The sequence below is a fragment of the Rhinopithecus bieti genome, unplaced genomic scaffold (assembly GCF_001698545.2).
Source record: "Rhinopithecus bieti isolate Rb0 unplaced genomic scaffold, ASM169854v2 scaffold_28547, whole genome shotgun sequence".
Classification (NCBI taxonomy): Eukaryota; Metazoa; Chordata; class Mammalia; order Primates; family Cercopithecidae; genus Rhinopithecus; species Rhinopithecus bieti.
In genome coordinates this window covers 1,874,257-1,888,153 of record NW_016813480.1, presented here as the reverse complement: position 1 = coordinate 1,888,153, position 13,897 = coordinate 1,874,257, and the positions used below count along the sequence as shown (strand labels likewise).

The following is a 13,897-nucleotide window of genomic DNA, read 5'->3' as shown; positions in this document are numbered from 1 at the left end:
AACTGTATCCCCAAATATCAAAGCCTATAAAAGCTAAATAGGCCTGGCACAGTGGCTCACACCTGTAATCCCAGCACTTTGGGAGGCCGAGGCGGGCAGATAGCTTGAGCTCAGATCAGCCTAGGCAACATGGTGAAACCCCGTTTCACCAAAAATACAAAAATCAGCTGAGCGTGGTGGTGCGCGCCTGTATCCCCAGCTGCTGAGGAGCCTGAGGCTGCAGTGAGCCATGATCACACTGCTGTACTCCAGCCTAGGTGACGGAGTGAGACCCTATCTCAATAAAATAAAATAAAATAAAAATAAACAAAGAGAGAAGTGGAAGAAGAGGTGGAGTTTTGTACTTATGACTTGAATTTTGTATTCATGACTGGGTTGACACTCATCCCAATCCACTCCATTTTTAGCCTCGAAACATGGCAAACAGTAACCATTGAAAGGATGGAAAAGAGAAGAAGGCATGGGTGGGAAACTGTGCCTCCTATTTTTGTGCATCTTTGTTGCTGTTCTTCCACTATACTGTACCTTTCAGCATTTTGACCGCAACCTGGATTGAGACTCCTGTTTTGCTAATTCCATAAGCTGTTGCGTTCATCACTTTTCCAAAAGCACCTGATCCCAGCACCTTCCCTGCAAAGACAAATGGTGAGTACGTGCATCGTAAAGATTTCCCAATGGAAACGAAATGCTGCAGAAACATTTGGCACATTCCACTCTTACCAAACTCTAAATTTTCTCTTGGAAACTCCCATTTGAGATCATAGTCATATTCTCTGAAATCAACGTAGAAGTACTCATTATCTGACGAGCCAGTCACCTGTACCATCTGTAGCTGGCTTTCATACCTAAATTGCTTCAGAGATGAAATGATGAGTCAGTTAGGAATAGGCCGTTCTGCAGATGGAGGAAAGAACACTGAATTTTTACCTTTGCTTTTACCTTTTTGTACTTGTGACAAATCAGCATGGTTAAAATGACAATGAAGAGGAGACAAACACCAATTGTTGCATAGAATGAGATGCTGTCTTGGATGAAAGGGAAGGGGCCTGCAACAAAAGAGTGTCACTCAGCGATGATGAAACAGAATTCCTGTGTGACTTTATAAATAGTGGACAACTCATTATAATCTCTCACATCCTGTTTCAGTAATAATCATTGTCAGTCCTCACAACCATTCTGCATATACTCTACTCCCCACAGACAATCAGGCAATGTCTCTGTAAAGGACACGTTTCCTCCCTAGAAATTGCAGATTATTCTGAATCCATTCTTTAAAACCATTTACTAGGGTTACAAGAATTACATCTGGGCCAGGCACGATGGCTCACGCCTGCAGTCCCAGCACTTTGGGAGGCCAATGTGGGAGGATCACTTGAATCCAAGAATTAAAGACCAGCCCAGGCAACATGGTGAAACCCCATCTCTACAAAAGAATACAAAAATTAGCTGGGCGTGGAGGCAGGTGCCTGTAATCCCAGCTACTTGGGAGGCTGAGGCAGGAGAATCGCTTGAACCCTGGAGGCAGAGGTTACAGTGAGCCAAGATCACGCCATTGCACTCCAGCCTGGGCGACAGAGCGAGACTCCATCTCAAAAACAACAACAACAACAAAAACCATGGATTTAAACCTACAGGAGGTACAAATCAGAGAAAAAAGAAGTTCATATCCCTTTTATGAAGGTCTCACATAAAAGTGGAGAAGTCAGTTTTGTGAGGCTGGTGATCCTAATTATTAGGGTGGGCAGCCAGGTTTCAGAATTGTTTAACTTAGGAGGGCTCTAAAAGCAAACCAAAATTATAAAACAGCAGGATAAGGACAAATAAGGAAGCTAATCAAATGGGAAAATGACAGAGACTCCAAGTGACAAAATCTGTCTCTCTAAAGTTAGATCTTTGCATGGAGATTCGCCACACCGGGAGTTTCTGCTTCTCCCCATCACTGTGACAGATAAGTCACGAAGGCACAGGCAGGACTCCGCCCCAACCTGCGAAACAGTCTGTCTGGGGATTCTTGCCTGACTCAAGAAACCTTTTCTCACACACTGACCCTATACTCTCCGGTAAAATTCCCCAAGTAAAAGTCAGCGATGGAGACTAACTTCTAGTGGGGAATTCCTGATGGTGGAGTATTACAATAGCAACTATTGTACCTGGAGAGTTTAAAAGGATCGTCTCACAAGATGTGCCAAGGGAATTGTATGCACAGCACTTGACCAGGAACCCTTTTGTGGCCTCACTCATGTTTAGAGTGCTGCTCGACACCCACTGTCCAAACACTTTTCTGTTAGCCTTTCTATTCCAGACTCCTTCTGGGATCTCTTCTGTGCAGCTGGAAAAAAAAATGGCAAAGACTTTAGACAAGTGAGCTGTCATCAGATGGGAAGTCGGGGTTTCTGCAGCGAGTTCTAAAAGAGATTCATCCAGTATAAGCTATCAGAAACAATCTATGACCATTGAGAATTATGGTTGATTGAGAACATTAGCATTTTTTTTTTTTTTGATGACGGAGCCGCGCTCTGTCAGCCGCAGGCTGGAGTGGTCTAGTGGGCCGATCTTCAGCTCACTGCAAGCTCCGCTCCTGGGATTCCACTGCCATTTCTCCTGCTCAGCCTGCCCGAGTAGCCTGGATTACAGGTGCCCAGCCACTCCGCCCCGCTAGTTTTTTGGTCGTTTTTAGTATGAGAGGGGTTTCACCGTGTTAGCCAGGATTGTCCTCGTATCTCTCTGGGATTTCTGAACCTATCATGTGATCCGCGCCGTCTTGGGCCTCATCCATAAGTGTCCTGGGAAATTTATACAGGCTGAGCACCGTAGCCCGGCCTACATTAGTATTTTAAATATTTCATCATTTCTTCTTAAACTGTGCTCATGAAAGAGTCAATATGTCAGAGTTTTATGTTCTTCCATTATAAGAGACATCAATGTTCTTATTACTTGGGAGACTTGTCTGAACACTTCTTCCAGGTCCAAGACGGTAATGGATATCCATCCGAGGAACAGGACGCCTGACTCGCTGATGCTTCCACGAGCACTTGAGGTTTCCCTACAGAAAAGAAAACGTGTGAAATAAGCTCACTGGCTGGGCAGAGTGGTTCGCTCCTATAATACCAACACTTTGTGAAGCCAAGGTGGGAGGATCACTTGGGCCGAGGAGTTCAAGACGAGCCTGGGCAACATAGCAAGACCTTGTCTCTGAAAATAATAAAATAAAATAAGCTCATGGAGCATGGCACTTTCTGGAAATAGTTTCAAAGTTGCCTACAGTACAGGCTACCCATTTACTCCAGGGCAGTTTGTGCTTCTGGGAGGATGTCTCATTCAGAATGACTCCAGACCTCCGGTAATTTCTTCTTTCCTCCTTGCCATGCAACCTTCTGGTTGGGCAGCCTTGACACCTCTCTGCTACACACTATTTTTCCATTGCCAGCCTCCCCCTGGAGAGAGCTGAGGTACAGACCTCCACCTGCTTGCATGCCTTAAAATGATTCTTAGCTTCAGGAGAAGTTGGACTTCTCATTGTTTTGTAAGCCAAAGAAATGAAAATTATTAAAAACAAATAAATGAGAGATAAAATGACTTTCAGCCTTTCCTTAACATGCCCTTTCAAAATACTAAAATTAATAAAGTCACAACACTAATTCATATTCAGAGACAATGTGAAATAAGTCTTTCAGCCTCTGAGGATACACACAGAAAGAGATATATGGCCAGGTGCAGTGGCTCTCGCCTGTAATCCTAGCACTTTGGGAGGCCAAGGTATGAGGATCCCTTGAGGCCAGGAGTTTGAGATCAACCTGGGCAACAAAGGGAGGCCCCCTCTCTACAAAAATAGTTTTAAAATTAGCTAAGCATGGGGGACCGTGCCTTAGTCCCAGCTACTCAGGTGGCTTAGGAGGATCACTTGAGCCCAGGAATTTGAAGCTATGGGGATCTATGATTGTGCCATGGCACCCCAGACTACATGATAGAGTGAGACCTGGTGTTAAAAATGAAACAAAACAAAATAACATAAAAAATAAAGAGATATATGATCAATGGCAGCAGATATGAGAGTAAAATTTCAAAACACTTCAGCATACAAAAACAGTTTTAATACCCCTTCTAAGCCATTACTTAGCTCTTCCTAGTTAAGACTAATAAAGAATTAAGGAATTAAAAAATAAAAATTAAATTCTTGGCAATTTAACTTACTTCTTATATTCAGCGTGAACATTTTGGTAAATTGGGCATCACCATTTTCTGCATGGAATATATATTCTCCTGGCTGGTGCTTATGATTGCAAAACTTGGATATGCTGTTTGAAAAAGAATTAAAGACAGATTTAGCCTGATTGCTACAAGAGATGCTGCAACTAATGACAGTGTGCATGGGAGGAGTCTTCCTTGAAATGCTCCTTACTTGCTAAAGTTCACTGGAAAAGGAGATGTCCATATTCTAGACCCTTGCTACTCAAAGTGTGGTCCACAGACAGGCAGCATCAACATCGCCATTGGTATCATCTGGGAGCTTGTTACAATTGCAAGATTTCAGGTCCCATCTCAAATCACTGACTCAGAATCTGCATTTTAAGATGATCACCATGTGAGTCAAATCCCCACTGAGAGTTGGGAGTGACCGAAGATCCTCAGTGAGACAAGGAAGTTCCTGCCCCTCTTGTTCTGGATAGTCTGACTTCTCAGATCTTGTGCAGGTGGAGGAGCCTGTAGTTCAGAGGTCCCCAACCCCCTGGCCGCAGACTGGTACCTGTCCATGGCCCATTAGGAACGGGGCCACACAGCAGGAAGTGAGCAGCAGGCAAGCCAGCTTTACCGCCTCCTGTCAGAGCAGCAGAGGAATTAAAGTCTCACAGGAGCACAAACCCTACTGTGAATTGCAATACCAGGGATCTAGGTTGTGTGTTCCTTATGAGAATCTAATCCCTGACGATCTGAGGTGGAACAGTTTCATCCCAAAACAAACCCCTACCCCCAATCTATGGAAAAACTGTCTTCCACAAAATGGATCCCTGGTGCTAAAAACGTTGAGGACTGCTGCTGTAGCTGCCCTGCTTCCTGAAATGATGGTCCAAGGCAGGACCTATGACCAACCCTTGACTCACATAGCAATGAACCATGATGAGGGCTCAAATCCACTGAGCTTGTGCAGAAACTTCTGAGTGCTCTCACAGGCTCTAGTGCCTACTTGGAGCACTCATCAACCACTCGATATTTTGAAATGGATAACCTGATCTTGGGGACTGTCCACCATGCCCAGCAGGCCTGTGGGTTGCTGAATACTGCAGTGAGATGTTGGATGGTGCAGGAGAGGCAGGGGAGCAAGGAGCTGTTGAATATGCCTTCATGCACTCACAGTAACAAAATTGGAGAAAAAGAAAAAAAATTCCCTTCAAACGGAAAAAGATATCTAAGGCTTGTTCCGAAGATATCTAACTCGACCTCCACATAGCCTACTTAAAGTTTTTTGTTTTGTTTGTTTGTTTGTTTGTTTGTTTGTTTTCTTGAGACGGAGTCTTGCTCTATCGCCCAGGCTGGAGTGCAGTGGCACGATCTTGGCTCACTGCAAGCTCCGCCTCCCGGGTTCACGCCATTCTCCTGCCTCAGCCTCCCGAGTAGCTGGGAATACAGGTGCCCGCCACCACGCCCGGCTAATTTTTTGTAATTTTTAGTAGAGATGGGGTTTCACCGTGTTAGCCAGGATGGTCTCGATCTCCTGATCTCATGATCCATCTGCCTCAGCCTCCCAAAGTGCTGGGATTACAGGCATGAGCCACCATGCCCAACCTAGCCTACTTAAAGTTTAAAAAACAAAAAGACCCTGCCTGGCAGGTTAGGAAGACGAGTCAGAGTGGACGCAGCTTTAGACGAGAAGTGTGGAGGATGCAAAAGACCTAAAAAGTATAGCTATCTTCAAAGATACTTAAACTGGGTGGGTAGACAGGATCCATACAAGTGGAATCGTTAAAGCATTAAACTGAAGACCAGCAGATGATCAAAGAAGGCAGAGGTCTGTGTTGGTGGGAAAGGTTCAGGGGCTTCACAGAGGAGGTAGAGCTTGAGCTGGATCCTCACAAATGAGTTGGTTTTGGTAAGAGGGCAAAAGAGAAGGCATCTAAGGAGGAGACAAAGGAGCAACTGAAGGTGCCAGACAGGAAGCCATAGGGCCGCAGTGAGGAGGAGCAGCGAGCCTCTCACGGGAGCAGAATATCATGAACAGTATTTTATTTACTTATTTTATTTATGTATTTATTGATTGATTGATACAGAGTCTCACCCTGTCACCCAGGCTGCAGTGCAGTGGCACAATCTCGGTTTACTGCAACCTCCACCTCCCAGGTTCAAGCAATTCTCCTGCCTCAGCCTCCTGAATAGCTGGAATTACAGGTGCCCGCCACCACACCTGGCTAATTTTTTGTAGTTTTAGAAGAGATGGGCTTTCACCATATTGGCCAGGGTGATCTCGGTCTCTTGACCTCGTGATCCGCCTGCCTCAGTCTCCCAAAGTGGTGGGATGAATTATACGTTTTAAAAACACAAATTGCTTATTTTCTATAACAGTGCATACTGCCCTGAGCATTGCAATAAACTTTTTTTTTTTTTTGAGATGGAGTCTCGCTCTGTCACCCAGGCTGGAGTTCAGTGGCACGATCTTGGCTCACTGCAACTTCTGCCTCCTGGGTTCAAGTGATTCTCCTGCCTCAGCCTCCCAAGTAGGTGGGATTACAGGTGCACACCACCACGCCTGCTAATTTTTGTATTTTTCGTAGAGATGGGGTTCACCATGTTGGCCAGGCTCGTCTTGAATTCCTGACCTCGTGTGATCCACTCTCCTTGGCCTCCAAAAGTGCTGGGATTACAGGCATGAGCCACTGCACCTAGCCTTAATTTTATTTTATTTTATTTTATTTTATGTAATTTTTCTGTGGAGATGGGGTCTCACTATGTTGCCCAGGCTGGTCTCAAACTCCTGGCCTCAAGCCATCCTCCCACCTTGGCCTCCCAAAGTGCTGGGATAACAGGTATGAGTCATGGTGCCTTGGCCTATGAACAGTGTTTTATATTCACCTGCTGATGGCAGCAAAAGTTTACTGGAATTTTAAAGGCAGTTGTAGCAATTCAAGAACTCATTCATTCATTCATTCATTCATTCAACTGTCAATGTTAGAACGTGTTTGTGATGGTAATTGAGGACACAACAGCAAATTCAAAAAACTGGGTTTCTGTTCTCACAGAATTTACAATTTGATGGTGAAGGTAGAGGGTTAATAAGCAGTTAGAGTGTGGGAAGTTTCTGCGATAGGAGAAGTAAAAGTTCAGATTTGAGGTTTTGGAGCACGACAAGAGGAGTGTTGTTTAATGTAAGAGAATGGGAAAGGAGAGAAAAGAGCAAACCCAAGAGGCACCAGAAAAAAAGAAATGGCAGGGGCTGGATTGGATACACAAGATAAAGAGGAGAAGAGAATCCCAGTTGGTCCCCAAGACTCAAAACATGCCTGTGATCCCAACACTTTGGGAGGCTGAGGTGGGTGGACTGCTTGAGGCCAGAAGTTTGAGACCAGCCTGGGCAACCTAGTAAGATCCCATCTCTACAAAAAAAATCCACAAAATGCCACTGCGTAATTGCAGCTTTTGAGCCCATGTTTGTGTGACACCAATGTTCTGTGCCCTGAACTCCTAAGCCAAGGTAATTCTGACTGTGTGTTGTGAACGAGAGAATTCATCTCTCTGACCTATCGGAATTTCAGGCAGTTAAAAGTTGACCTTTGGGTGGGTGCAGGGGCTCGCATCTGTAATCCCAGCACTCTGAGAGGCCAAGGAGGATGCATTATTTGAGCCCAGGAGTTCGAGATCAGCCTGGACAACATGGCGAGACCTTGTCTCTACAGATTTTTATTTTTTTAATTAGCTGGGTGCGATGGCACACACCTGTGGTCCCAGCTACTCGGGAGGCCGAGGTAGGGGAATCGCTGGAGCCACTGTACTCCAGCCTGGGCAACAGAGCAAGACCCAGACTCAAAAAAAAGGCTGAGCATTGAATAAGGTGTTTAACCTTGTTTTACTTTGTTAACAAGAAGCCTAAAGAAGTAAAAAAGAGGAATTTCTTATCCTGACCTATTTCTGGACAAAAAGGAGGAAATCACTGGTGAAGTGGAGACAATAGAAAGATCAGGGGAAAGCCAGATTACAACCCTAGGGAGGAGAAGAGGAAACAGAGCTCCATGCCGGTGCCCGACCTCAGGAAGGCAGTGTGGAAGAGGCTGGCATGGAAGTGGCCCAAGAGAAGAAAGACGTGAGCTTCTAACAGGGAAAGTGTGATTCTCTCTGGACTATGGCCAAAGACCCTGAAAAAGGAGAAGAGAGGAGGTAATAAAGCCAGTGTGGCTCACCAGGGACCATGTCAGAGACACCAGTCAATTCAGTGGAAAAAGAAATGACCAGTACAATTACTTCTCATGAGGCAGACCAAAGCAAAATGTTTCATAAACGTTCTTCTTCCTCAGTCTTCTGTGCTGTCTTAACAGAGTGTGGTTTGCCACAGTTTAGAAGAGATAGCACCTGAAATATTTTTCACTCTTCTGAACAAACACCAGGTAGGAAATTGGTCACATAAACAGCAGGAACACAAAACTGAATATACAGATCACTTTAAACTACCTTTCCTCGTGCTTACGACAGTTAACCCTGGAAACAATGACAACTACAATGACAACTGTGTCCTGACCCCATGGGAATTCCAAGGGGACTAACCAGTTAGGCTGATTGGGAGATGCAAAGCTTCCTCTTTCGCCTAGGGGTTTTCTATAAATGGCCAGCTGACAGGAGACGGATGTCAGGACATTTGAGTTTACAGTGAAACAGTGTCTCGGGGTCTAAGATGATGTGTTCTGGTTACAACTAAGAAAAGGGGTTTCTTGGCTGGGAACGATGGCTCACGCCTGCAATCCCAGCACTTTGGGAGGCTGAAGGAGAAGGATCACTTGAGGTCAGGAGTTCAAGACCAGCCTGGCTAACATGGTGAAACTCCATCTCTACTAAAGATACAAAAAATTAGCTGGGCACGGTGGCGCGCGCCTGTAATCCCAGCTACTCAGGAGGCTAAGGCAGGAGAAAAGCTTGCGTTTGAGGTTGCAGTGAGCTAAGATCATGCCATTGCACTCCAGCCTGGGCGACAGGGCGAGACTCCATCTGAAAAAATAATAATAATAAATAAAAATACAAAATAAAAAAAACCTCAAAGAAAGAAAAAGGAAAAAAAGTAAAGTTGATACTCATCAACAGGAGTTAGTTAAAATAAAAATTTCTAAAAAGTGGAATACTATGCAGCCATTAAAACAATAAGGTAGATATAACAACATACTTATTAATATAGAAAGATGCTCATGATATATTTTAAGTGAAAAATCAGACTACAAATGGTACATTATTTCATGTTTATACAAAGATCCACATTGTATGTTTCTATCATGGTGGTTACATAGAAAAAGTCTGCAATGTTATCTCTGGAGGCGGAATTATGGTGTTTTTTTTAAGGCAATTTCAGAAAAAAAAGAATGAATAAAGGGTGTTGGCTTTGCCTTCTGTGACTGGGCAAGTAATTTAGCCTCAATTTCCACATTTCATAAAATGGGATTATGAGGGTTAAATGAGGTAATACACCTCTAGGATTTTGCACACGATAAGAACTCAAAGAAGGATCTTTTATTCTCGCAGAATGGCTTCATAAGATATGGTTAATAACTTACAACTGAGTGGGGTCTTGGGCAGACCTGCAGCCAGGAATGCTGTCTCAAACTGCAGAAGTGAACAGGAACGGGATTTAGGTAGGAGCTGCTGGTATTTCACTAGACTCAAACTTTTCCCTCATTTTCCCTCCTTTCTGTCTATGCTCAAGGCTCAACTCCTTCAGAAAACAGGGGAAAAAAAAAAAGCTCCTCTCCCAGGCTCCATAATCTTCCGTAATTGTGTGTCACTCATTTCATGTGACAGCCTGCTTTTCAGTTTGTGGTTCTTCTGAGCAGGACCCTGGCTCACCACCCAGAACCCAAACGACCACCACACAGCTGTTTAGCCCGTAAGCACTCGGTTAGTGCCTACTGTGGACAAAACTTAGATTCACAGAGTTGGAAAATTAAATATTTCAGGAACAAGGAAAACATCAGGCTTAGGCAAGGCTAAGGAGAAGGTTTCAGAAGAGGTTACGAAGTAATTTCAACAGTCCCATTCCTTTTTTTTCCCCATGAAATCGGAGAAAGCTAAGGTAGATTTGGTATTTGTAATTAAGTCTGTAGAGATACTAAATTATACAAACGAATGGGTGAAATATCCTGGAAACCTTTATCAGGACCAGGACACCAGGACGGCTAGAAAGTTATAATTTAATAAAATGTAAACATATAAAGGCAAGCCCTAGTAAACTTTGGCGTCATATTTGAGGAAGTAAATTGGAGAAATGAAGCCATGAAAGTGGGGAAGCCGAGAGATTTCTGGTGCACATACCATGACCACACCAAAGTTTTTTCAGGGGTACTCTTATTACAGGGCCCTTTCGGTTACAGATTTTTTTAAAGTTGTATCACTTTGCCTATGAAATCTTGATACATGACTAAAATACTGTACTTCACAAACCAAATTCGGCTCAATTAAATTGTTGAATCTAGGTGGTAGGTAAAGAATGCTCATGCACTATTATTTCAACTTATTAGTAAATTTGAAACTTTCTATAATAAAAAGTCAAAAGGAAAGATGGGTGCAGTGCCACACACCAAGTTGCAGCTACTCAGGAGGCTAAGGCAGGAGGATCACTTGAGCCCAGGAGTTAGAATCCAACCTGGGCAACATAGCGAGACCCTGACTCTGAAAAGCAAAAAGAAGCCAGGCAAGGTGGCTCATGGCCGTAATCCCAGCACTTTGCAAGGCCGAGGCGGGTGGATCACGAGGTCAGGAGTTCGAGACCAGCCTGGCCAAGATGGTGAAACCCCGTCTCTACTCAAAATACAAAAATTAGCCAGGCAGGGTAGCGCATGCCTGTAGTCCCAGCTACTCAAGAGGCTGAGGCAGGAGAATCACTTAAACCTAGAAGATGGAGGCTGCAGTGAGCCGAGATTGAGCCACTGCACTCTAGCCTGGGCGACAGAGCAAGACTCCGTCTCAAAAAAAAAGCAAAAGGAAGGGCCGGGCGTGCTGGTTCACACCTGTAATCCCAGCACTTTGGGAGGCCAAGGTGGGCATATCATTTGAGGTCAGGAGTTCAAGACCAGCCTGGCCAACATGGCGAAACCCCGTCTCTACTAAAAATACAAAAAAATTCACTGGGCAGGGTGGATCATGCCTGTAATCTCAGCTACTAGGGAGGCTGAGGCAGGAGAATCACTTGAACCCGGGAGACAGAGGTTGCAGTGAGCCAAGATCACACCACCGCACTCCAGCCTGGGCGACAGAGTGAGACTTAGTCCAAAAAAAAAAAGCAAAAAGAAAGAAAAGTGTAAATGACCCCTGACTGTAATCTAGTCTGCCATCCCCATCTCAACACAGAGCCTCGTGTGGAAAGAAAAAGAATTTAGAGCACTCAGAGGTGTGTTCAAATTTTGTGTTGTTCATTTCTTGTTCAGTATTTTGAGCACGTTTTTTCATGAAGAAGGAGGGCCCATCTTTCCTTTGCTGTGCATCGTCAGTGGCCCACAACACCTGGTACATTATTATTACCAACAATGCACATTATTAGCACAAACACTTAGCTCTTCAAGAACTTTTCAATACAATAAACACTGAGTATTAGGTGTTGTGCTAAGAACCACGTGTGTGGTCCTTGAAGTGAAGAGGATGCTGTTGACTCATCTTTGGCCCAGACTGCACTGTGAACTGCATTCCAGATATGATGATGCATTCATTCATATATGAAACACACACTTACTGAACGAGGCATTGTCCAAAGATAGAGAAATATGGCAGCACACCTAATCTTAGGGTTGATAAACTCCCTGGTGAGATGCAACATACAAGGAGGTAACTCTGTTACCAGATAAGTAGGAATGAGTGAGGTACAAAACGCTATAGGAGTCAGGATCTCCCCTAATTCATTCATTTGGCTACCTCTATAGGATAACAACCTGGGGTCATGGGTATGGATTGTGGCCACGGAATGAAGCTACAGGAAGCAGCCCACTGGCCCATGACCCATATGTCAGTGACACGGTCCCCAATTGGCGATTCTGTAAAATCTCAAAAGGTTATATCAGATATCACCAGCACAGTGGCAATCTGTGTACATTCTGGGGGGAGAGGGAAAGCAACATTACCTTACTCACTCTGGCAGCCCTTCACAGCATCACACCCATCAAGAGGATATTAAAGTCATATTTGTTGAACTAAATTGAATTGACCTCTTATCTCTTTGAATCAGGTTCAGAAGAGATTCCCATAATGCTAAGAGCTTATCTAACATGGGGATAGGATACAAAGGAGAGAGGGGACAGTCATGTACTGATTTCCTTCTGAACACAAGCCAAGTGGTAATCAAGTCAACTAGGGTAGAGAGGGGCTGAATCCCCAACCTTCCACATTTAAAAGCTTGATGGGCCAGGCACGGTGGCTCACATCTGTAATCCCAGCACTTTGGGAGGCCAAGGCAGTTGGATCACTTGAGGTCAGGAGTTCAAGACCAGCCTGGCCAACATGAAGAAACCCGTCTCTATTTAAAATACAAAAAATTAGCTGGGCATGGTGGCGTGCACCTATAATCCCAGCTACTCGGGAGGCTGAGGCAGGAGAATTGCTTGAACCCAGGAGCTTTTGGTGAGCCAAGATCGTGCCACTGCACTTCAGTCTAGGCGACAGAGTGAGACTCTGTCTCAAAAAAAAAAAAAAGCTTGATGTTTCTGAATAAGAGCTTATGACGACTGTGGGGTGATGCCTCTAAGGCAATGGTTCTCAAAAAAAATTGCCAGGGGTTATTTTTCTCAATTTGGCAGTGTCTGGAGATATTTTTGGTTGTCACACTGGGAAAGGGGAACGTGGTCCTGGCATCCATTGAGAGGAGGCCAGGGACGCTGAAAAGTATCCTACAACGCACAGGACAGTCCTCCACAACAAAGAATTATCCAGCTCAACATGTCAGCAGTGCCACTGTTGACAAACCCTGAGTTTGGGGGAGTGTGTTTCAGTCAACTCCCAGACCAGTCTGAATTCTTAATTACCTTAAAAATGAATGCTCTGAACATTGGGGGTTTCAGTAACAGACAGCAGACAACTCCATGCAAACCCTGCACTGAGATTCTAAAAGTCCCAACAAGGGACTTTTAGTACAAATTCCTTTTAGGTATAAAGAGTAGCACAATAATCATGAAACAAACACGTAGCAGAACCAAGATGAAAAGAACTCCTACTCTTCATCTGGAACAGTGCTAGCCAATGAAATACAATGTCAGTCATGACTGCAAGCCTTGCATATCATTTATAAATTCTGTTGGCTATATAAAGTAAAAGGAAGCAGGTGAAATTAAGTTGAATAATAGATTTCATTGAGTGCAATATATCCAAAATACTATGATTTTAATATATAATCAACATAAAAATTGTTTTAATTTTATTATTATTTTTTTCTTTTCAAGGCAGGGCTTTGCTCTGTCATCCAGGCTGGAGTGTGGTGGTGTGATCACGGTTACTGCAGCCTTGACCACCTGAACTCAATCAATCCTCCAACCTCAGCCTCCCAAGTAGCTGGGACTAAAGGTGTACACCACCACACTCAACTCATTTTTGTATTTTTTGTGGAGATGGAATTTTGCCATGTTACCCAGGCTGGTCTCAAACTCCTAGGCTCAAGCGATCCACCCACCTTGGCCTCATAAAGTGCTGGGATTACAGGTGTGACCCATTTTATTTATTAAAAAATAAATTTTAT

At 44.2% G+C, this 13,897-nt stretch overlaps 1 protein-coding gene and 1 long non-coding RNA gene across 4 annotated transcripts in view; one reads left to right on the top strand and one right to left on the bottom strand.

The window, feature by feature from the left end:
• The window catches only part of FLT3 (fms related receptor tyrosine kinase 3), a 110,581-nt gene that overhangs the window by 30,489 nt on the left and 66,195 nt on the right, over positions 1–13,897 (bottom strand). For both annotated transcript variants that reach the window (XM_017848523.1, XM_017848522.1), the window contains 6 exons: positions 4,192–4,295; positions 2,935–3,043; positions 2,151–2,329; positions 940–1,046; positions 721–853; positions 526–630 (listed from right to left, as the gene is read on the bottom strand). In XM_017848523.1, coding sequence (XP_017704012.1) covers positions 526–630; positions 721–853; positions 940–1,046; positions 2,151–2,329; positions 2,935–3,043; positions 4,192–4,295 — 737 coding nt within the window. The remainder of the gene's footprint in view (positions 1–525; positions 631–720; positions 854–939; positions 1,047–2,150; positions 2,330–2,934; positions 3,044–4,191; positions 4,296–13,897) is intronic.
• Positions 1–13,897, top strand: part of LOC108512946 (uncharacterized) — a 31,053-nt gene that overhangs the window by 9,767 nt on the left and 7,389 nt on the right. The window lies entirely within an intron of this gene.